The 25,241-nt window shown below is 44.8% G+C and overlaps 1 protein-coding gene across 3 annotated transcripts in view; it reads right to left on the reverse strand.

Annotated features, from left to right (window-relative positions):
- The window catches only part of ITGAL (integrin subunit alpha L), an 80,103-nt gene extending 55,379 nt beyond the window's left edge, over nucleotides 1-24,724 (reverse strand). For 2 of the 3 annotated variants that reach the window (XM_061590406.1, XM_061590405.1), the window contains exons 1-5: nucleotides 24,513-24,724; nucleotides 8,024-8,141; nucleotides 6,282-6,376; nucleotides 2,689-2,753; nucleotides 1,970-2,084 (exon numbers count right to left, since the gene is read on the reverse strand). In XM_061590406.1, the coding sequence (XP_061446390.1) occupies nucleotides 1,970-2,084; nucleotides 2,689-2,753; nucleotides 6,282-6,376; nucleotides 8,024-8,141; nucleotides 24,513-24,621 (502 nt within the window). In that variant the 5' untranslated portion in view covers nucleotides 24,622-24,724. Of the gene's footprint in view, nucleotides 1-1,433; nucleotides 1,515-1,969; nucleotides 2,085-2,688; nucleotides 2,754-6,281; nucleotides 6,377-8,023; nucleotides 8,142-24,512 lie in introns of those variants that run through there. The other variant, XM_061590407.1, reaches the window with a different exon arrangement.
- Nucleotides 24,725-25,241: the final 517 nt, after the last annotated feature.

Genomic DNA, 25,241 nt, shown 5'->3' on the forward strand with positions numbered 1-25,241 from the left:
AATAGGCAAGGGACAAATCAACGCCTTGCCAACTCCTTCTAGTCCCCCATCCAGGGTTTCTTTAATTGGCCAGGAAAAAAAATCCTTGTCCTGCATCTGCCTCTTTAGGAGGGGGGTGCTATGCAGAAATCAGCAGGTAAAGATTTTGTCCTGTGTGGGGGGCTTCCCTTGCAGTAAGTCCGGAAACTGCAGAATGCTGCAGCACAATTGCTGACAGGAGTGAGAGCCTACCAGCATATTACACCTCTCCGCAAAGATTTGCACTGGCTGCTGATTTGTTACCAGGCCAAGTTCAAGGTTTTACTCTTAGTCAGAGCTTGGAAAAGTTACTTTTTTGAACTACAACTCCCATCAGCCCAATCCAGTGGCCATGCTGGCTGGGGCTGATGGGAGTTGTAGTTCAAAAAAGTAACTTTTCCAAGCTCTGCTCTTAGTATACAAGGCAGCAATCCTAACCCCACTTTCCTGGGAGTAAGTATCATTAAATTCAATAGGAGTTACTACTGAGGAGACATGGTTAGCATTGTGCTGCTGTAAAGTCCTTGACAGCTTGGGACCAGTTTACTTGCCCTGAATGTACCTACTTTACTGCTTCAATCTGCAGAACTTGCACTTTTACAGGGGCTGTCTAATGTTCATTCTAGCTCCATTTGCTAGGAGTCAGTCTTTTAGTGTGGCAGTGCCTATGGTTTGGAACTCCCTGCCTATTGACATTTGGCACTTCTAGGGTTGCCAGGTCCATGGCCTGAGACTGATCCTGTATCTTTAGGAGAAGAGAAAGTCAGCCAAGTGCAGGTGTTCTTGCAATGCTGTAATGGAAAAAAACACAAGATGGAATTCTCCCTTCCCTCTCCACAACTTTTAAAGATACAGAAGACTTCTTGGTTGCCAGGCCCACCCTCCAAGAGGATACTAAAGATACAGGATCAGTCTCAGGCCAAGAACCTAGCAACCCTATTTGGCAGGCACCTTCACTATACTGTTTTTGACACTTGCTAAACACTTTTTTAAAAATTTTAGCAAGCCTATCCAGGCACATAACACCCTCCGTGGCGCAGAGTGGTAAGCGGTGGTAACGCAGCCTAAGCTCTGCTCACGGCCAGAGTTCGATTCCAACAGAAGGAGGAAGTCGAATCTCCGGTAAAAGGGGTCGAGGTCCACTCAGCCTTCCATCCATCCGTGGTTGGTAAAATGAGTACCCGGCATATGCTGGGGGGTAAAGAAAGGCCGGGGAAGGAACTGGCAATCCCACCCCATATAAATGGTCTGCCTAGTAAACATCGCAAGACGTCACCCTAAGAGTCGGAAATGACTCACACTGTAAGTGCGAGGACACCTTTATCTTTTCATCCAGGCACATACTTCAGTTATGCATACTTGTTTTTAAAATTGGTTGATTTTATCTTTTTTAGCAATCACTTTTTTATATATACCGCTTAGAGGTTTTTTGATTGAGGGGATCTCAGCGAGTCTCTCTTGTCTTGGTCCACAGGCGACATGAGATCTAGCCAATTGGCACAACTTGCTGCTCTATCCTTGGGGCAAGTAAGGAAGTAAAGGTAAAGGTGTCCCCGCACTTGTAGTGCGAGTCGTTTCTGCCTCTTAGGGTGACGTCTTGCAATGTTTTACTAGGCAGATATATGGGGTGGGATTGCCAGTTCCTTCCCCGGCCCTAAACTTTGGAATTTTCTGTGAAAATCACATTCTTACTAGGATTTATAAAAGGCTGAAATACTTCCCCCCCCCCCAAAGGTTTTGGTTGATTCTGATTTTGCAGCTACTTTGTTTCATAGCTTTACAGCCCACCTGTGTTATGGGGACAAATGATTTGAATTGCTAAATATTATTTTAATTATGAAGTCAGAATCCCTTCCAATTCTGGCAGGGCATGAGCTCCAGATGGCTGAACCCATGGATATGAAGAGATTGGAATGGGGTTCCCCAAGGTGAAAGTGCATTTCCTTCTTACTTTGGTATCCAGTCTTTATGTTCTTGAAGTTGTGCAGTTTGGCATCAAACAGATAGCAGATCCCACTCAGGTAAAGATTTTTGTCACAGTGCTCTGCAACTCCCGGCCCACATGCCTGCATGGGAGGAAGTTTTATGTAAATAGTGAAATATATATATTTTAAAAGGTAAAAGGTTAGAAGACACTACATTAGGGACAAAGAAGATTCTGGAATAAGGGAAGTTAGTGGCCAGAAGAATGAGAAGGGTATTTTGCAGAGCAGAACACTGAGCTACTCACAACATACTGGGAAATTCTCCTACACAGGCCTAATTTCCCAGGACTTCCCAGTGGATTGTGGGGTGGGGGCTGTCATTTGGGATTTTCACCTCAGGCACCAAAATGTATTTCGGCCAACTGTCTAAGGATTCCTGAGGCTCTAATCATCGGACTCTAACAGATCTTGGAAACAGAGAGAGGTTAGTACAGGCAGACTGTGCAGACACATACCAGTTGTAAAGCCGAAGGCTCCAGAAACTGAAGCCTCTTGCTGCTTTGTGTCTTTTATATCTTTACTTGAATCAACATGCACAGCTTGTTTCAGCAAGGATGAGAAACAGCTTTACCTGTTGATTTCTGCCTGTCATGTAAAAGGAAGGCACACAGGCCCTGTCCACCTGTATGCTCAGTTTATACTGCTCAAATTCACCCTCTCCCTGAATGTTCCACTGCAGACTCACAATCATCTTCGACTCCTGCATGTCGCTTGCCAGGGTCATGCCGAGGTGGGACGTTCCGGAGCCCCCTGCAAAGAGACAGAGTTCAAACAGATCCACGCTGAAGGAGACATGCGAATGTAAACCCTGTAGGCGGCTCCCCGCAACCCTGTAAGACTGGGCAGCTGCAAAAAAAACAGCCAGGGGCTCGCACGCAAAGGCAAGCTGCCACCATTTGGACAGGGCACCAGGGGTGGTTAGAGAGTCTCCCTCAAGCCACCTCTGACCTTCTAGACAGCTCCCATTTTTATTTTTTATTTCATTTGTTGGTCACCTCATTCCCAATGGTCTTCTAGGCAACTTTCAACAGATTTAATAATGTACAATATATATAAAAAACCCAAATAAAAAGGAATAACTAACACAGCCGACAACAAAGGCCAAAGGCCTGAGTGAAAAAGAAAGTCTTTGCCTGGTGCCTAAAGATGGATAAAGAAGGTGCCAGGTGTGCCTCCCTGGGGAGAGCATTCCACAGCTGCGGGGCCACCACTGAAAAGGCCCGTTCTTGTGTTGCCACCCTCCGACCCTCCCATGAAGTATGGGAGCTCACATCCCTGTTCAGGCATTCACACACACAATGAGAATCATGTAAGGGGGAAGAGCAGGGATGCTGTCTTTGTCTTTATTTATTTATTAATTATTTATTTTATTTATTAAACTTGTATGCCGCCCCATAGCTGAAGCTCTCTTTTTAGTTGTTTACAATAACTAAAAACAAATACAATTTAAAATACATCTTTTAAAAACAATTTAAAACACAATTTAAAATTTAAAACAATATAGAACACATGCTAAAATGCCTGGGAGAACAGGAAAGTCTTGACCTGGCATCGAACAGATAACAGTGTTGGTGCCAGGCGCACCTCGTCAGAGAGATCATTCCATAATTTGGGGGCCACCACTGAGAAGGCCCTCTCCCTTGTTGCCAGACTCCCAGCTTCCCTCGGAGTAGGTATCCGGAGGAGGGCCTTTGATCTTGAACGTAGTGTACGGGTGGGTTCGTATCGGGAGAGGCGTTCCATCAGGTATTGTGGTCCCAAGCCATGTAAGGCTTTATAGGTCAATACCAGCACCTTGAATCGAGCTCGGAAACATAAAGGCAGCCAGTGCAAGCAGGCCAGAATTGGTTTTATATGTTCAGACCATCTGGTCCCTGTTACCAATCTGGCTGCTGCATTTTGCACAAGCTGCAGTTTCCGAATCGTCTTCAAAGGCAGCCCCATGTAGAGTGCATTGCAGTAATCTAATTTAGAGGTTACCAGAGCATGGACAACTGAAGCCAGGTTATCCCTGTCCAGATAGGGACGTAGTTGGGCCACCAACCGAAGTTGGTAGAAGGCACTCCGTGCCACTGAGGCTACCTGAGCCTCAAGTGACAGAGATGATTCTAGGAGAACCCCCAAACTACGAACCTGCTCCTTCAGGGGGAGTGCAACCCCATCCAGGACAGGTTGGACATCCACTCCATCGGGTTCCTGTTGCTCAGTTCTATTACTCTCCACACATCAGAGGGTAATTTCTGAAATGGAGAGCTTGCTGTACTTGTCTAGGCTCCCTAGCTGGGGTTGTAGCCAATATTAGTCCTACTCAGAGCAGACTCACTGAAATTTAGGCTGCAATCCTAATTTAGGCTGCAATCCAGTGCATGTCTACTCAGATGTAAGCTCCATTGGGTTCAATGGGACTTACTCCCAGGTAAGTGTGTATTGGATTGCAGCCTAAGTCAGGTCTAGGGATGGTGAAGAAATTCAATTTGGTTTGCATTTAGAGGCAAATCTATCAAATTTATTTGCACTTTCCAAAACCACATGAAAATTGAAACACAGCCATCCTGTAAAATTCACACTTCTGCAAATTTTGTGATGCAGTTCTTCAACCAAACAATGTTTGCAAAAAATGCATATATCAGGGGAAAGCATGCATAAAAATGAACACATTCATGAAAACAATGTACAAAAATGCATGTCATTAGGAAGAATGGCTTGCAAAAATTTGTACAGTAATCAAAGCTGCACACAAAAATGTGTTTATTAGTAGAAATTTGTATTAAAATGCTGGTGACTTTTCATGAGGTTTGACAAATGAGAAACCAAAAAACCCGAAACTGATAGATCCTTCCATCGCTAGTCAGGTCCATTAACTTCAGTGGGTCTACTTTGAGTAGGATCAGCACTGGATACAAAGCATGATTTAAAACCTTGTGCAGTCAGGGTCCTAAATTGAGTGGGGACACAGACTCTCTGCTGAGGGAATTTAATCCAACAGGGATGCGCATAGTTAAACTATGGAATTTGCTCCCACAAGATGCAGTAATGGCCACCAGCTTGGATGGCTTTAAAAGAAGATTAGACAAATTCATGGAGGACAGGGCTATCAATGGCTACTAGCCATGATGGCTGTGCTCTGCCACCCTAGTCAGAGGCAGCATGCTTCTGAAAACCAGTTGCCGGAAGCCTCAGGAGGGGAGAGTGTTCTTGCACTCGGGTCCTGCTTGCGGGCTTCCCCCAGGCACCTGGTTGGCCACTGTGAGAACAGGATGCTGGACTAGATGGGCCACTGGCCTGATCCAGCAGGCTCTTCTTATGTTCTTATGTGAGGGAAGGGGCAGGGAGCATGGCACATTGCATGAGGGTGGGGGAATGAAGACCCAAACAGGGCTACAAGCTCCTCCCGCAGAGTCTTTGGTGACAAGCAGAAGGGTGAAGGGCAAAACAAGGAGGGGTCTGGGATGTAGTGGAGAGACTGTTGTCCTTGTGGCTAGGGGTTCAGCTCAGCCATGAAACCCGTTGGGTGATTTCTGGACCAGGCTCTCTCTCTCAGCCTCGACGTGTCTCATAAAGCGGCTGTGAGGATGAAATTGCAGGACTGCCAGGTATGCTGCCCTAAAGCAGCACTGAAGAGTAATAATAGTTACTGTAAACCGCTTCGGCTGTGGGGAGGTATACAAATAAATAAATAAATAAAAGGTAGATTCGGGAGGTGCTTCATCAGTTCTTGGGCCACAATTCTTGCCAAGTTATGTGAGGTCACAGATGACCTTCTACTCAGGGCCTACCACAGGGGTGGGGAACCTCAAGCCCAGAGGCCAAATATGACATCCCCCCCGGCTCTCCCCAGACCACACCCACTCCTGAGCCACACCTCCTACTGGCCCTATTTTGCATCCTTCTTGAGTGTTTTTGCGTGACCGGAATACACCCTTGAACTCTGATAATGCCTCTTGATTGCCTGGATGGAGGATAGAGAAATTTGTGTAGAAACTGGCCTACCTCACAAAGGTAACATTCTGGAGCTTGGAAAAATTACTTTTTTTGAACTACAACTCCCATCAGCCCAATCCAGTGGCCATGCTGGCTGGGGCTGATGGGAGTTGTAGTTTTAAAAAAGTAACTTTTCCAAGCTCTGCTTTACGTTAGTTGCTCTGCTCAGGTTTGCCTCTGACCCCTCCCACCACTGTCATGTGGCCCTTTGAAGGTTGACTGGATGGGAATGAGGCCCTCACAATGAAAGATATTTCCCACTTGTGGTCTAGCACATCCCAGAGGCCTGCAACTCACCCTCAAGTGGAACTTCTTGACACTCCTCACTCTTCATATTACATTGGTACACTTTGCCTGTCGAGTTCTGCTCACCAGGGGCTCCCACGATGATCCTGAAAACAAGAAATAGGGGGTGCAAGGTGGTATTAGTAGTACAGATTTAACCTTGTCCCAAAGTATCCCCACATCTCAACTATGAGCCCCCTGCTTAGGGCTGCCTCCTTTTCATGGCTCCTGTGTCTTTAACAGCATAATGATTGGCAGAAATCAGACATTCCTGGTATGGGCACTGTCACAATTTAGGAAAGCTGCATCACCTGAATTTCTGCCTGTCGTACAGCTCTTAGGGAGCCCTTGTCCATAAAAACAGGGGCCAGCCCTTCCCTCCCCACTGCCACAACCTTTCACTCCCACTTCTTCAAAAACTACTGTGTAAAAGAAGGCAAAGCTCAATAAAAAGGGGAACAGATGGGAAATGCCCCCTCAAAAAAAAACCCCAAATGAAACAAACAGGATGTGAACTTTTCAGTCATTCATAGACTGAAAATTTAAAAAAGTTAAAGCAGCAATTACATGTTATGGGATTCTTCTTTCTCAGCCCAAGAATCTATAGTGTTTTGTGCGCTGTGGTGTCAGTGGAGGTTTCTCACTTACAGCCACTGAGGCACCGCCCTGGAAGAATACTGTGTCCCTTCCGTCCACCACATTGCTTACATGCTTCCATTTTCAGTTACACAGAGTGAAGTTTGAACTAATATACTCAAATCAGCCAACCCATGCTTTTTAAATTCCTAGGAGGTAGCCGACAGCAAACTATTGCTATAGCCATAGTAGTCCCACCCCCTGTCTGTAGGATGAAGCAAAGTAAACACACAAATACAAGATATGATATTGTAGCATTTTACATAGGCATCTGGTCCCTCAAAACTGGTAGTTTTGCCCCCTCGGGCAACTGTGGCCCTTGAATATATGTAGAACAGCAGGTTAAATTAACAAAAGAGATGGGGCAGGGCTGTGGCTGCCCACAGCCAATCACAATGCTTAGAATTCCTCCCCTCCAAGTAAGGAAGAATTCACAGGAACAGGAGTTAGAGCCTTTGGCAGGCTCCCCTAAAGTGTGAATACTGTCAGCAAAGAGATCCACTTAGTTAGGCCCTACCTAGAATTGTCAACTGTGTGGATAGTGTCATTATATAATTTAATTACTAGATGAGACTGGACTTAGATGTATCTGGGCAGCACAAGGAGTTTCCTGCTACTGTTCTCTTCTTGTTGCAGAGAGACAATAAAGTTCTTGTTCAGCTTCCTAACCAGGGGCAGCTGGTGGTTCCATGTCAGTGAGGTGGCTTCTAGTCCTAACTTTCAAGGAGCTGTCCAAGGTGCTTCTGCATCTTGGACAGTTCCTTTAAAATTTGGACTAAAACCCGGAGCGGATTCTGCTGCCCCACTGACATGAAGCCACCAGCCACCACTGCTCCTGATGGATGTACACCCTAAGCTGTCCAAGACACTGACTTTTCTTGTGCCTTTAATAACAGCTTGCAATGCAGACATTTAGCAGATGAAGCTTTTCTCATCGCTTTATGTTCATGCCAGGATAAGATTCACCAGCTACTTTTGTCTGGCGGCTATTAAAGGTGTACCTGGAGGAGGGATAAGAATGGCAACTGTAATCACTCGTTTCCCACAGTTAGGAGGACAATCCCTCCACCCAAAACAGAAATCCTCCATATACCCCTGGGATATGAATTGGGGATTACCTTGCATCAGAGCCTTTCCCAATCTGCAAGACCTGATATCCAAACTGCTTGCTGACATTGGAGAAGAACAGGGCTGCTGCAGAGGTGTCGATATTGTCTCCCAGGGATGGTGATGGGCCTGTGGAAAGGGGAGGTGCACTGTTTATTCAGAGGGGGTGGAGAAACAAGGAGCGGATTAAAATTAATCTTCTTGTCTTTCCCTTCTGCACCAGAGTTTGCCAAGCGACCAGGGAAAAAAGGGCCTGGATTGCTCCTGCGCCATTAACAGCGGCTTGATTTGTTCAAGTCAGAAGGTGGATTTTTTCATGACATGAAGATAAGCAATCTGACCTGGTAATATCATGCTATCATTAAATGCACAAAATCAGAGAAGGCTGATTCCCCCCCCCCCATTCCCTTGGTCAATTGGCAGTCCTAAACCATAGTTAAGGTTGCCAGGTAGAGTTCATAAGCAAGAGGAGCATACAGTCTCCACACTGCCCCCTGTCAATCCCTAGACCATCAATAAAGGATTGGGAACATTATGGCTACATTTGACACCATACATTTATTCCACTATTATTCCACTGCAGACAGTCATGGCTTCCCCCAAAGAATCCTGGGAAGTGTAGTTTGTGAAGGATGCTAAGAGTTGTTAGGACAACTCATAGAGGTAGAATTTCCAGAGTTCTCTGGGAAAAGGGACTGACTGTTAAACCACTCTGGGAACTGTAGCTCTGAGAGGAGAATATGAGTTTCCTAACAACTCTCTGCATCCTTCATAAACTACACTTCCCAGGATTCTTTGGGGGAAGCCACAACTGTTTAAAATGGAATAATAGAATAAATGTATGGTGTGAATGTGACCTACATCTGCCCACCATGCTTTAGAAAAGATAAAGATCATCCTTTATAGCACTGTCTCTTATTTATTTATGTCTTCAGTTCATTTATTCATATCCTGCCCCTGTAGCTGTTTGAGAAGGCTTACACTTTAGCTAAGGATGCTTCTAGACCGTTGCTATTTTCAGGTGAGATTCAGTCACAGAGCAGTAAATTCAGGTTGCACAATTATAGTAGACTAGGAGAACTTGTGCAACAAACCCACTTTCCCCAAAGAGTAGACTTTTTGCAGTAAGGAAAGTGATGGGGAAATGCACTAGAAAGAGTGGGATAGTAATAGCAATTGACATGTCATCTAACCTCCCTGCAAGCAAATCAGAAGGAATGCTCATTAAATAGCCAAAGTCAGCTAATCTCCCTGCAAACAAATCAGGATGAATGCTAAAAAAAAAAAAAAAAAGTCATCAGGAAGCGCCCTAAGAACAACAAATAAATAAATGGGTATAAGTAACAATCAGCTGGTGAGAGTGAACATCTAAGAGTGAGGTTCTCTCTCTCAGCTGCTTTTAGGGCAATTGACCAGCAAAGTGCGTTACATAGGGTTGCCAGGTTCAGTCCCTGAGACTGATCCTGTATCTTTAGGAGAAGAGAAAGTCAGCCAAGTGCAGGTGTTCTTGCAACATGGTAATGGGAAAAACCACAAGGTGGAATTCTCCCTTCCCCCTGCACAACTTTTAAAGATACAGAAGACCTCTTGGTTGCCAGGCCTGGCCTCCAAGAGGTCTTCTGTATCTTTAAAAGTTGTGCAGGGGGAACGGAGAATTCCACCTTGTGGTTTTTCCCATTACAGTATTGGCAGAACACCTGCATTTGGCTGACTTTTTCTTCTCCTAAAGATACAGGATCAGTCTCAGGCCTTGAACCTGGCAACCCTAGCATTACATGTTCCCCAAAATGGGTGTGGCAAATGGAGAAACGTCAAAGGGCTCCCAAAATGGAGCAGAAGAGTAAAACAAACTCTTCCCGCCTCAGATTAAAAAAGAAAAAAAAGCTGCCAGGACAGAAGGAGGAATGATGTAAAGCAGTGATGAGAAACCTGTGTTCCTCCATATGCTGTTGGACTACAAGTCCCATGATCCCTGAGCTTCGACCACACAGGCAAGGCCTGGTAGGAGTTGGAGTACAATAACATCTGGAGGGCCACAGGTTCTCCATACCAGATGGACAGTTATGACAAAATAGCAGTGCAGGAGACAGTGTGGCATAAGTTAACAATTAAAGCTGATCTGCACCTTTGCAGAAACTCTTCCAGGCTGCTGCTACTTTGCAGGGTTGGTTCAACTATATACAGGCAACTTTAGGTTATTTATTTTTACTCTGCATCTAAATTGCCCTTCATGAAATAAGTTTCCAGGGTAATTTGTAACATATACATTAAAACAAAAGAAAACAACAATAAAACTATAATTAAAAACCAAACCATATAAATACAGTAGATAGACCTCATCATTTACAGTTGCCTTTACCAACCAAATCAGTTCCCCTATTCCCAAATCCATTTTTTCAGCTATGTCATTCATTTCTCATTCATTTCTTCTGAGATAAAAAACTGGAATGGCTTGTACGGTCACAGAGAGAGCAGTTGGTCTCTCTCTCTCTCTCTTTCTTCCTCTCTTAGCCTTATAACAATCCTTTGTCCTCTCTATCTAAATTTAGGCAAATCTGAACCTTTGGAAGAGGAGTAGAATGTGCGAAAATGTCATGCCAACTGGGTGGAAAACACAGAAGTTACAAACAGGAGAAGAGCTGTCCTCTCATTGAAAGCAACAGGAAGCTTATACAATGTGTGTCTTTTAAAGCTGCCTTTACGACAGGTAATCTTTCTAATCTGTCTGAAAGCTAGCATGTGAGATGACCTGAAGTAGCTGTAGAATTCTGACAATTGTTGCACCATTTGCAGATAAAACACCAAAGTTACAGGGCACAGAAATAGTATTTGTCATAGGGGATTCCTCCAAAAAGTGGAGGGCTCCCACTTGGAAATTTTCCTTGCATACTGGCTAAATCATCTGACAAATCTGGAGGAGGGGGTAGTCCCAGCAATAGAAAGAAAGCATATGACATTTGCCCTTTTGTGAAGAAATCAAGATTCCCAACCACATCATAGAACTGCCAGGTTTGTTAATCATAATACCATCAATGCTAAGTGCAACTAGAGAAAGGTGCATGCTCCCTTGTGTAGGCTGACTTCACTGAAATCAACCAAGATATCTCCTCTGAAATGTTAAGGTGTAGGCAGCAGCTAATTAAAATGCATACTGGAGATCCCACAGAGGTTGGTCGCACAATACAAAGGAACCAGGGCCAACCCTACCATGAGGCACAGTGAGGCAATGGTCTCAGCTGGCAAATGTTGTATAATGGCAGCAACAGAAGCAGCCCTCCTGCTGAGCCCGTTAGCTGATGCTACTATGATGTAGTAGTAATGGGGAACTTAAATTAGCCTGATATCTGTTGGGAAACAAATTCTGCCAAACATGTCCCTTCCAAGAAATACCTGATGTATTGGAGATAACTTTCTCCTACAGAAAGTGGAAGAAGGAACCAGAGGATCACTTACCCTTGACTTGATTCTAACCAATAGAGATGACTCAGTGAATGTAGCAGCAGTTATGGGAACTCTGGGGGAAAGTAACCATATTATACTTGAGTTTTTGATTTTAAAGGAAGCAAAAGCTGAGAGTAGCCATCTACGTACCCTGGACTTCAAGGAAAGCTGATTTTAATAAACTCAGAACAGTGAAAAGTAAGGCTAGAGCATTGGGCTGAAAACAACAGAATTAAATTTAACAGTTCTACACTGAGGAAAAAGAAACCACATGCACAGTTATAAGACAGGGAATACTTAACTCAGCAATACTACATGTGAGAAGGAATTTGGAATTGTCATTGATCACAAGCTGAATATGAGCCAACAGTGCAATGTGGCTGCAAAAAAAGCCAAATGCTATTTTTAGCTTGCATTAACAGAAGTATAGTTTCCAAATTGTGTGAAGTGCTAGTTCCCTCTATTTGGCACTGGTTAAACCCCAAGAGGAGCCACCGGTTGTGCTCTACACAGTCCTTGCCATTGTGCTCCAGAGCTGGGCCAGTCCTACCACTAGGCCAAGTGAGGCAGTTGCCTCAGGTGGCTGATGCTGAGGGGGCAGGGAATGGCAATGAGGTATTGAAGGCCAGAGCTGTGGTCTGGCGCATGCCCTGCCCCGCCTTCTGACATGGTGGAAGATGTGCCATCTCCAGTGCTGGTTGCTCACCCACACCGTGCATTTGAAAGCACATGGCTTCCCTCAAAGAATCCTTGATCTCTAGCTTGTTAAGGGTGCTGGGAATTGTGACTCTGTGAGGGACAAATTACAGCTCCCAGAATTATTTGGGGGAAGCCATTTGCTTTAAATGTGCTTTAACTGTAGGGTGTGGATGTGACCCAAGATTCGTTTGCCAGCCCAGTCTTCTTTTCTACATGGAATAAGGAAGGGCGGCCATCTTGTACTTCGACTCAGACAGCAATGTCTCTGGCCACTCCTGACGTGGACAATTACATCTGGCAGACTGCCATGCACTTGAACTATCCCTATGTACCAGAAACAGTCCTTCATTCTCTTTGTCCCCCTCCTCCAGTAAATCATGTATTATGTATGCCTTGTATTTTTAAATCTATGTTATCCGCCTCAAGACCCACAATAACAACAACAACAACAACAACAACAATAATAAATCACTTTCTCTGTTTTGTCCTTATTTTTGCCCTTGGGGAATGCCTTGGGAACATTTGAGTAGCACTAAGTAGCTACTAGGGCTGGATATTTTCAGATTTCAGCCCCTTTCTCTAGGTCTCTAGCAGGGAAGGGGTGCAGATGCATCCTGTCTCTACTGCACATGCAGGAAGATGTGTGTACGCATGAACACTATAAGGCACTAATTCAGGGGTAGGAAGCATCAGACCTGGCAGCCCAATTCTTCTACCAGGCCTCTCTATCTCACTGGCCCTGCTTTGAACCCTGCATATTTTTTGCCTGGCTGGAATGTACCCCTGAACTCTCATAATACCTCTTACTTGTCGGGATGGAGGACAGAGAGGGATATGCAAGTGTGTGTGTGGATGGCCCAGTATAAATCCACCATTAATGCACTATTATCGCCTCAATGACATGTTGCAGGATACCAAAGTACTTCTTCACACAACCCATGAATAAACTATTGAATTGGTTCCCACAAGATGTTGTGATGACCACCAACTTGGATGGCTTTAAAAGGGGCTTTAAAAGGGGATTAGGCAAATTTGTGAAAGGCAAGGCTATTAATGCTAACTAGTTAGGGTTGCCAGGCTCAAGGCCCGAGACTGATCCTGTATCTTTAGGAGAAGAGAAAGTCAGCCAAGTGCAGGTGTTCTTGCAACATGGTAATGGGAAAAACCACAAGGTGGAATTCTCCCTTCCCCCTGCACAACTTTTAAAGATACAGAAGACCTCTTGGTTGTCGGGCCCGGCCTCTAAGAGGACTTCTGTATCTTTAAAAGTTGTGCAGGGGGTAGGGAGAATTCCATCTTGTGGTTTTTCCCATTACCGTGTTGCAAGAATACCTGCTCTTGGCTGACTTTTTCTTCTCCTAAAGATACAGGATCAGTCTCAGGCCATGAACCTGGCAACCCTATAACTAGTAATGAATGGTGGTTAAGTACCACCTCCAGGATCAGAGGCAATATGTCTCCAACTCCTAGTTGCTGGGGGCAAGCATCAGGAGATTGCTCCTGTATTCATGCTCTGCTTTGGGCATCCCAATGGCATCTGGTTCACCACTGGGATAACCAAACCCCAGACTAGACTGGTCTTTAGTCTGATCCAGCAGAGTTCTTCTTACGTTCAGAACTGAGTTTCTGAATGCTCCCCTAAAGATAATGGGAGCAATGGTGTCTTCGGAGTGCTAAGCTGTGAGTCGCCTCCTATGCTCAACCTTTATATTTATAAATAAATGCAAATATCACAAAACACCATAAGCCTCCTCTGCAGGGCCAGCACCAGGATGAGGGGACCATTGGACACCACCACCCACATTGCAGCTACCCTGCCTCCCACATCATTATGTCAGCGCTGCATACAGACACCTGACGTGGAAATGCAGGAGGCAAGGCAGCTGGACCTATTTCAGACTGTGCCAGCTGCATGGGGGGTTATTGTCTGGCAGGGTGGCAGTCCAAGTTCCATGCCGGTGTCAGGTTGTGGGGGATGATTTACAGCCTGGGGTAAGGGGTTGATGTACGCCGCAAATCACGCACTGCAACCTGACACTGGCGCAGATCGCCAAGTGGGAACTCCACCCTCCTAGGGGCCCTTCTGAGCCCCAGGGGTCCTGGGGCCCATGCCCTACCTGGCTGCCCACTGGTGCCAAGCCTGTTCCTCTGTGACCTTCTTCCAACAAGGAAACCAGACCCAACTTCGTGCTGCATCTCTGGAAATTCTCCCCACTTGGAGCATTGGGGCCCATGTGACAATAGTGTTGGTAAGCAAAAATGTGTTTCTAGCATATTTTTAAGCTGGGAGGGGGGGAACCATCAGTGGAGGATAGTAGAGTAACTGAATCCTTCAGTCAGAGACCCTGTTCAATGCACATCTGTATTCCCTGGTTCAACAGCATGGCACATTCTTGCATACAGAGAATTCAAGGTTCCACCCCTACCTGCTCCAACCAAAAGGATCATGGGTAGCAGAAGTGAGAAAAGACCTCTGCCCAAGGCATTGGGGAGCTACTCATACTGGGCTTGATCGATCAATAGTTTGAATAAACATAAGACATTTTCATATGTAACAATGCTGTCACCCTTGTTTTAGGAGCTCAGTCCAAAGCCTGAAGGCCACTACAGAGAAGGCCCTGCTCTTTGCAGCCATAGGGCCTTCTACTTGAATTGCTGAATAGGTAGTGTGCAGGAAGAGGCACTCTCTGATCTTATCTCTCCATCTTTCACATGCTAAGTAATAGGAACTCACACTTTTTTCAAAATATGTAGCTATTTCACACTCTAAATATAAACGACAAGCATCATGTGGTTCCTGCAATATTTTCACACTCAAATATCTGTACCTGCAAAAATATTTTTTAAAAACCCTTTCAGGTATGCCTCTCTTTTCAAGCCCTTCAGCTGAAAGCTGCTGATTCTCTCACTGTGTGGTGCACAAGCTGTGCCACCCTCTGTACTGAAGGTAAAGAATAACTTTTAATCCCATATACCTGCACTGTATATGCATTTCACAGAGCTTGGAAAAGTTACTTGTTTGAACTACAACTCCCATCAGCCCCAGCCAGCATGGCAACTGGATTGGGCTGATGGGAGTTATAGTTTAAAAAAGTAACTTTTCCAAGCATTTGTCATGTTCATGAATCACAATTTTACACTTGGTGCTAATAAAATGTAACATCCAGTGGAGGCTATCCCATTAGGACGAGTGGGGCACTGCCCCACCAGCCTCAGCCAGCCAGCCCCCACCTGCCTGCCCTCTTACGTACAAACAGTCCAGAGGTGGCAGTGCCTGTCACCTTCCTGCTCATTAGTCAAGGAGGAGGATGGGAACAAAACTAGGATTAGTTGGCTCTGCTGGTCATTGGCTCTGGCTCCACCTATTGTTGGCCTCTCTGCCTTCCACCCTACCAGTCCCAATGGGCACCAACCATTGCTGAAAACATCCCTTTATTAGGTGTAATAATGCACAACCACTAGAGTTGCCTTCCCCCCAGGGCTGTGGTGTTGGAGTCGTGGAGTCGCAGTCGGAAGCAATTTTGGGTGGAGTCGGAGTCGGTAGAAATGTACCAACTCCGACTTCAAAATAAATTTTGATTGACAAATTTTTTAAAATGTAAATTCAAAATGTCAAAGAAGCTTCCCATGAAGTCAGCTGTAGTTGAGCATTTCACCATAACTCAAGATGGAAAACATTTTGTGTGTCAGTGTATGACACAGACCCAGATGAAGACAAATGCTGTGATGCCAAGATCAGCGCATATTCAGGCAGTGATAAAAATGCTCCTATAAGAGCTTCCAATTTAAAAAGACATTTACAGCCCTTTCTAGGGCTGTGGAGTTGGAAGCAATTTTGGGAGGAGTCGGAGTCGGAGTTGGACAGTAGAAAAATAGAGGAGTTGGAGTCGAAGGTTTGGCATACCGACTCCACAGCCCTACTTCCCCCCCCCCAGTCCTACAGTTATGCCTTTAATGAGAGGTCAGTGTGTAGAAATTTAGCAGGTGAAGCATTTCCTAGCATGGAGAGAAGTGGTGGAAGGTCGTGCCAACTTCTTCTGGCCCAGCACTTCCCTTTGTAATGCTGAGCCAACATCTCCAACGTATACATTAGGGGTAGGGTGGGGTGCAGGGGAGTTGAAGATAAACAAAGCAGTGGTGGCTATGGCCACCTGGCCCAGCACTGTAAAGAGAAGTGCTGGCCATTAACAACAACAAACTTTTTCAAAAGGAGGAGGCCAACATTGGCCACAATGGCCTGGTTTGAGCATAATGCTGAACAGTGGTTTAGTGCAGAGCTTGGAAAAGTTACTTTTTTTGAACTACATCTCCCATCAGCCCAATCTAGTGGCCATGCTGGCTGGGGCTGATGGGAGTTGTAGTTCAAAAAAACTAACTTTTCCAAGCTCTGGTTTAGTGTTATGTGTGAACTCAGCCCGGCAGCTTAATTATGGTTTATTAACTATGGTTAAAGGTCACTCATTAACCAATGTTTGTAGTTGGTTTATGAACTAGAATTAACATCAGCCATACCTTAGCATTATGTGTAAGTCTGGACCTCCTCACCTATGGTTGAGGAGCCGTCACTGCCCAAAAGCTACAGAGTTGTGAGTAAAGAGTGCAAAAAAATTCAAATCACTCCCAAGGCTTGGCTGCTCTCACTGGTGCATTAACTTTTCTGTGACATAATCAACCAATGTTTGATCATCTACCATTAACCATGGGTTAGTGTTATGTGCAAACAAGGTCATTAGGGCTCAATGTTTGCTTCACTGTGCCAGGTGCTGATACCAGGCCTGTTCACATGCAAGCACACTAAACCAGGGATGCATCCAGTAGTGTAGCTGCAAAATCAGAAATACAGAGTCCCTTCATAATAGCCACAGCCATGTCCCCTCCTATTCTTTTTTTTCTTTTTTCTTTTGCTGCTGGATTGAGAATGAGATCCTTGTTAATGCATTCTCCCACAACAACAGATGTCCCTAGGAGCCAATCAGCACGAAAGGGGAGAGAGTTAGCTACTGAGAAGACTCTTCTCAGTAGCTAACTTCCTTTTACTCTGGCTTTAATCAGCAAGAAAGGACAAGGAAGATTATTCTCAGTAGCCAATACACTCCGTTTTCATGACGATTGGTTCCTAGGATGCTGGAGAAGATAGGGACCTGGTTGGGACCCTGATCCTCAAAAAGGAAGGGGTGTAAGACCTCCCAAGACCCTGTACGATTACAGCCCTGGATGCATCTGCCACCCACACAGATATGGACTTGTAGGAATAACGAAGCTGTAAGCAGGATGACTTTAATGCTGCCTTTTCCTGCCCTGTTTGTTTACCAGCTGACGAGGATCAGGTGGGGTATAGTGAAAGAGGAAGGATTGCCTTCGTGTTGAAATATTTGCGGGTAAGCGAAAGTGCAAAGGCCAGAGCCTGCCAGGAATGAGGATTTTAAATTTCTGCCAGGATTCATCAAGGTTCAGTTTATCTCTGTTCATAGGGTTGTCAACTTTTTATATTGGCCCTGTTCCTGTGCAGTCTAATTAGCAGTCTGTGGCTTACCTGACATGATAGGAAAAGCTGTCTGTGCTAGTTTTTGGCATTCCAGGCTGCTGTAATAGCCCCCTAGGTTTTGGAATGAGCAGGACCAGTGAAGAAGCTGGCATTCCTGTTCTTTAAAGAACAGGGTCCAGACATAAAGCATGAGCAGCGGGTCGATTATTTGCCAAGTATTCAAAGGTTTGAGAAATTGGGTTTGGAGCATGGAAGGGGAACCTGTAACCCTCCAGATGTGTGTTGGTATAACAACTCCCAGAAGTGCCAATCAGCAGTGACAATAGCAGTCACAGTCCCGCAGCATTCTGGATTCCCCCCATAACAATTTAATCCATTAGATCCAAACATTTTTTTAAGTTAAGCCTTTACAATTTGCTGTTTAGTTGCTTTAGTTCAGGTGTGGGGGGGAACCTTTGGCCCACGGGTCAAAGTTGGCCAACCAGGCCTCCCTCTTGGCCCATCAGGCCATGCCCACCCACCTTACATCCAGCATCATGCACACGATGTCAAGTGTGGGATGGGTAAGGGGCTCCAAAGGAACAAATGGGCGCTTATTATTCCTTTGCTGGAGCCAATGGACAGTAGAAGCATGCCTTGCTCAAGGAGGGGGAAGCAGTTCCCATTCAATGAAAAACATTTATCCCTGCCAGCACTGTGCTCTGAAGCCCCAATGGTCGGGACTTCAAAGCGCAGTGACGCCTCCCTCTTGGATGTCAGTGACCCCATTGTGGCTACATGCTGCCTTGGGTTTCATGAAAAGAAAGGTGTTATACTCAATGTCATGACTGGAACGCCCATAACTATCTGAGGTTAGATCGGCAGACTGCAGAAATCAGCTAGTGAAGCTTTTCAAAACATGGAGATTCACATCAGTAATCTCTCCCCACAATCACACCAGGAGGAGGTGTCCCTACTTTGCCATATGTTGAGGGTTTCCAGCTTTTCAAGCAGCCACTGAGGCTGCCGGTACCTTTAAAGGCACTTTGGTGTACAGACATCAGCAGAGGGAAGTGTTTCATCTCTACTCAGCCAAAAGTTTTGCTTGCTGATTTCTCCATACATGAATGAATTTGCCTGATACTGAGCTCGACCATTGGTCCAGGACTACTAATCTACTGTGTCTGACAAATAGGGATGGGCAAACATGTCAGTTACAGTTTCTCTTAAAGTTGTTTTAGGAGGATCATTTTGTATACATGAGTTAAGATGGAGATGTTGCCAGTGGTAGAGGCTGGTGGCTCTGATGTTGAGGGGCAATGAATTCGCTCCTGGTTTTAGTCCGAACCTTTAAAGTTCTTTGAAGGTTCGGACTAAAACCCAGAGTGGATTCACTGCCCCACTGTCATCGGAGTCACTAGTCTCCACTATGTGTTGCTCTGTGAATGGGGGAGGGGCAGTAATCTTTCCTGGGGCAGCAACTTGATCAGTTTCCCCTGCCCTTTTAGTGGGGCCTTTGGTCATACCCTCAACAATCTCCCAAAACAGGGGGTTCCAAAGTGTGATCCATGAGCTTCATCCAGGTGGCATGTCCACATTAAATATTAATACTGATTTTAATTGTATATTGTTTATTTTCTTTCTTATATTGAAATTTATTTGTAATACTGTCAAATACAATGTAAGAATTAAAAGAAGCAATAAAAATACAATAATTTTTTTACATCATCTAACATAGTGCATTACAATTGCTGTAATAGACAGAAAAATCCGCCAGGAACCTCAGCAATTTTCCAGTGGTCCATGGGAACAAAAGTTTGGAAACCACTGTCCCAAAAGAAAACAAGGGCATGTTTGTAACACCTCAAGGCCAAATTCCTGCACTATTAGGGCCAAATTACACGTCATTAAATGCTAATACAGTGGTTGGGAGCCTCAGGCCTGGGGGCTGAATGTGGCCCTTTGGGTCTCTCTGTCTGGCCCTTGGAACTCTCCCCAGGCCACACCCCTCACTGGCCCTGCTTCACACCTTCCTTTCATGTGTTTGCCTGGCTGGAACTTGAAGTCTAATAATGGTCCTTGAACTCTGATAATGCCTCTTGCTTCCCTGGATAGAGGACAGGGAGGATGGATAAGTGTGCGTAGAAACTAGCCTACAGCACAAAGGTGACATTTGCATTCCTTACTCCACCTGCTTTTGCCTGTGGCCCTTGGCACGGTTGCCCAGAAGGGAATGTGGCCCTTGGGGTGAAAAGGTTCCCTGTGCTACTGACTTTTTCTTTTAAGGCAGGAGCAGATTAAGCTTTTTGTCGCCCTGGGCTTCTAAGGCACTGATTAACAGATTTGCAGGCTACCAATCTGTGTGCTGGACTGTTGCTAAAAGGCAGAGCAGCAGAGCCTGTAAAGTAGCTGGTAGCTCTGAAGTTGCTGACAGTGACAGATCACACCTAGATCCCCACAGAGTGGCTGATTTCCTCTCTGGAGCAGCAGCCCTGGCTTTGTAGACCCGTAGCGGTAAGAAACATGATTTGTTAGAAAGTATGCTGCAGCTCTGTTTCCGCCACCATCGATGCTGTGAAAGTGATTATCACGCTCTTTTTGGTGAGGGGGTGGGTGGCAGCTGAAAAGGACCTTAGCTCCATGGTAGATCATCTGCTTTGCATGCAGAAGGTCCCAGGTTTGATCCCTGGCATCTCCAGGCAGAGACCCTGGAGAACTGCTACCAGTCAGTGTAGACAGTACTGAGCTACAGGGCCATCAGTCTGACTCAGTATAAGGCAGCTTCCTATGTTTCTATGAAAGGTGGCATCATGATGATGAAAGACAGGGGTACAGCGTGGAGGGTTATGTGTATTTGGGTGTTATTGTGGCCAGATGTAAAAGGGCGGGATATAAATAAAATAATAAATAATGTCAGCTCATAATAACAATAAGCACATTCCATCAATCCTAATTTACACATGTATATTAATATAAATAGTCCATATGTCCAAATACATATCCAAACACGATTGATAATTACAAGATATATGTTCAAATGTAGTTAAGGCAGTATGATCTTCATACCATTTATTAATGGATGGTGAGTGTTTATCCTTCCACCATCTGCACCATACATTTAAAGAAGCCTTATACCACTTTAATAGCCATGGCTTCCCCTAATGTCTCCTGGGAGCTGTAGTTTGTTAAGGGTGCAGAGAGTTCCTTCACAGAGCTATGATTCCCAGTGCCCTTAATAAACTACAGTTCCCAGGATTCTTTGGGGGAAGCCATGATTGTTAAAGTGGTGTAAGAGTGCTTTAAATGTATGGTGTGAATGTTATCTCAGTCTCTTTGCAACCCTAAGGGCTTGCAGGATCCACTTGCGTGGATCTTTTAAGAACTATAAATAACAGCTGCTTGGGTCTCAATCAGGAACACAACTGTGGTGAAGGTGTTCCCCCCTCATCCCAAAAAATCCTCTTTCCTCTGCCCTGCATTCCTGATGAAAATCACTCCTCCCCCAAAACCACATACAGTGTATCACTCTTGACTTTTCCAGTTAAGTAGAAAGAAAATAAATCCAACCTACTGTTGTGCCTTTAATGTATTGTATACAGTACAGAGATGAACGCTGTAATGTGTTAATGTCCATGTCTCAAATTGCTGCTAACAGCACAGCCATCCTTGGTAACTGTATACTTTTAACTTTCAGGTCTTAGATGTAAGGGAGGGGGGTAGGGTGTGATTACTCAGAGGTGAAGGAAATGCACTCTGTACATGCTCAGAGACCCTCCTATCCTTTATCATTCCATCTGTTTCTGATGCTCAGACTGTGAATGTCATTGCTTGTGTAGCCAAAAAGGCACAAGAGGAAGCCCCAGGGTGCAAAAGTACAAAAAGGGGAAACAAAACCAAAGGGGGAAGCCCCCCCCCCAAAAAGCAGTTCAGTTGTGGACTGCACATGCTCAGTGGCTATGGAATGCTGACTGACTGCTGGGTTGGGGGACAGAAAACATGCAGAGGAGTTTCTGGCTGGAATCCTGAACAGGGCTATTCCATGCTGCAAAATTTTGTTGCAGGTTCTGCACTTATCCTTATTTCACATCTTCTAGAATGAGCCCTGGCACTGAAAACAGGTGCTGGGACTGGGTTTGCAGCCTGGTTTTTAACTCAGATTAAGCCTTGGTGAAATAGCGTAGGGAAACACTTTAAAAGACAAGGCAAGTGATTGAAAAAAGCTCCATCCTTGGCAATAGTCTGCCTGGCTGGGGATTTGAACTGCCAATTTCTGAAGCTGTCCTTTTATTTCATTTATTTAGTTGGACAATTTATATACTGTTTAATTACAGTCTTCTCTAACAATATGCAGGAGACTCAATACCATGAAACTAAAAATGAGTTAAACCCATAAAATCAAAATCCAATTCAAAAGCCAGCTGGAATTAAAAAAAAGTCTTCAGTAAGCACCAGAAGTCAGACCTCAGCTAGGAGTCCTATAAAACTGGGTCCAAAGCACTGAATGTACAGCTCCTCGTGGATACAAGCCATGCATCCAAGCCATGGGGGACCACTAACAGTTGCTCCCCTGAAGATCTGAGTGATTGAGTGGGGATCTAAGGGATCAGGCAGTACAGTTTTATCCGCAGCCATTAGCGAGCATTGGTGTTTCTCTCCCTGAAAAACTTCCTCTGAAAATGTTGGGTATCTCAAATCTCTGTAAAAGGAATAGGACCTAGGAATGGGGGAGACATTTGATTCAGTTCACATTTAAAGGTGAACCTACCTAATTTGCATTTTCTGAAACATGTAGACTGAAACAGAACCATCCTTTGAAATTTGCACTTCTCCAAATTATTCAGTGTAGTTCTCCAGTAATATGTACAAAAATACATATACATTAATGAAAATAACATACAACAATGCATTATAGTAAGGGAAATAGCTTTGCAAAAATGTGTATATTTGGCAAAAAAAAAAGTATATTGGGGAGACTGGAAAATACTGATGAATTTTCATAAAGGCTTTTTTTTAAAACAAAAATCACAAACTGATGCATAAATATCGAGCACTGAACTTACGGTTGGAAAAAATGAGAAAGTGAGAGAAACCAACATTACAGATTTGCCCATTCCTAATAGAAGCACATCAGGCTACCCCCAGGTAATTAACAGCTCCCTGATGGATCAGAATGAGATGGGAGCAAGAGGCATCCGTATCTGGGGTTTCTTACCACCTCTGAAGGGAAGTGGGAGCAAACTCCAAGGAACAAATGACTCCAGAAAAATCCAGTTTTTCTCCAAATTTATAGTATTGACAGAGCTTGGAAAAGTTACTTTTTTTGAACTACAACTCCCATCAGCCCCAGCCAGCATGGCCACTGGATTGGGCTGGTGGGAGTTGTAGTTCAAAAAAGTAAAGTTTCCAAGCTCTGATTGAGAAACAGCTACTGTTGAAAGGAGGCAGTATGGATGGACGATTCTGCAGAATTATGATGAAGTTGGCTGCTAATTTAGTTAGTGGGAGGAGGAACATAGGACACCGTCTTATACCTAGGCAGACAAGTGGGACACCTAGCTCAGTACTGTCCACACACCAGGCGCAGGGAGCCAGTAGCCGGCCTCCACATGTCCTTGGACTTCATTTCCATCATACTTTATTATGGGTCATGCTGGCTGGGACAAAGGGAGATGGAGTCCTTTCAGGGCCACGGGTTAGCCACCTGTAGTCTACATGACTGGCAGCAGCACTGTTTCAGAAAGGAGTTTTCCCCAGCCCTTCTTGAAGATGGCAGGGATAGGACCTAGCACCTTTTGCATGCACAGCATGTGCTCTGCCGCCGAGCTATGGCCCTTTATGCAGCTTGGCAAAGGACCAGATCATCTTCCTCATCACCATGTCTCTTGTTGTTGTTGTTATGTGCCTCCAAGTCGACTACGACTTATGGCGACCCTATGAATCAGTGACCTCCAAGAGCATTTGTCATGAACCACCCTGTTCAGATCTTGTAAGTTCAGGTCTGTGACTTCTTTTAGGGAATCAATCCATCTCTTGTTTGGCCTTCCTCTTTTTCTACTCCCTTCTGTTTTTCCCTGCATTATGGTCTTTTCTAGTGAATCATGTCTTCTCATTATGTGTCCAAAGTATGAAAACCTCAGTTTCATTATTTTAGCTTCTAGTGATAGTTCTGGTTTAATTTGTTTTGACACCCAATTATTTGTCATTTTCGCAGTCCATGGTATCCACAAAGCTCTTCTCCAACACCACATTTCAAATGAGTTGATTTTTCTCTTATCCACTTTTTTCACTGTCCAACTTTCACATCCATACATAGAGATCAGAAATACCATGGTCTGAATGATCCTGACTTTAGTGTTCAGTGATACATCTTTACATTTGAGGACCTTTTCTAGTTCTCTCACAGCTGCCCTCCCCAGTCCTAGCCTTCTTCTAGCCATGTCTCTTACCCACCCCCCAAATAAAAAGAGAGCCTTTTCTTCGCAAGCTGATATCTGCCTCCTTTTCAATCTTTGTGTCTCATTTTTCTTTCTTTTCTTACATTTACATCCTGCCTTTCTTCTGCCATGGAACCCAAAATGGTGTATACATGCGATTCCTAGGTGATTCCCCCATCTAGGCACTGACCAGACCAAATCTGCTTAGCTTCAGCAAGGTGGTAGCCTCATGTGACTTCAGACCATATCCTGGGACTCTGCAAGAAAACTCTCACACGTGTGTACACTAATTCCCTCCCCCCCCCCGCTGCACCTTCAGCAATTCCCAAATCTGGCTGGATGCAAAGATCCAATCTACCCATCCTACTCTGACATCAGATCCATGCTTAGCAGCCTTTCTGTCTTGGGCTCAGAGAGCCTTTCGTTCCAACAAAGGCCTTTTGCCCACCAAATTCGACCTACCTTGAAGAGCCAAGCTGATCAGCAGTGTCAACAAGTGGACTGGAAGCTGAATGCCAGCCATGCTGCGGAGTGGCATAAGCGGGTCAAGAGTTTTTTTCCCCGAGGGCATGACTGGCAGGGGGTGCCAGCCAAACAGTTTGATCAAGCCAAGAGAGAGGTTCAAGAGGAGCCGCCAACTGAGACAGCAGCAGGAGGAGCATGGGGAAGAGATGAGAGTCTAGCTTCTGAATTTCAAAATCATACTGTAACTTTTTCTCCCCCTCCCCCACGTGATACAAAAAGGGAAGGGTACAATGGGAGGAGGAGGGGAAAGCAGTGTGCAGAATATGCTTCTTCCTGTGATCACAACCAAGATGGGTGATGAAAGACTTTGCATATGCACCGGGGTGGCTCCTGAGGATAGAAGTATCTGTCGCCTTCGGATTTCTCAGCTTCTCATTTTTCCAAACTTAAATTCAGTTCTCCACATTTCTGCAGCAATTTGCTTTTTTTAAAGATTCCTCATGAAAATTCTTCAGCATTTTAGTGCCAATTTCTCCTGATAAACACATTTTGTATGCAGCTATGACAAATGTACATATTTTTCAAGCAATGTTTCCTAATATGACACATTTTGCATGTTTTTAAAAAATCCTCATGAAAGTTCTTCAGCATTTTAGTGTGTATTTCTCCTGATAAACATCTTTTTCTATGCAGTTTTGACTAATATACAAATTTTAGCAGTTTCTC

The sequence above is a fragment of the Rhineura floridana genome, chromosome 11 (assembly GCF_030035675.1).
Source record: "Rhineura floridana isolate rRhiFlo1 chromosome 11, rRhiFlo1.hap2, whole genome shotgun sequence".
Lineage (NCBI taxonomy): Eukaryota > Metazoa > Chordata > Lepidosauria > Squamata > Rhineuridae > Rhineura > Rhineura floridana.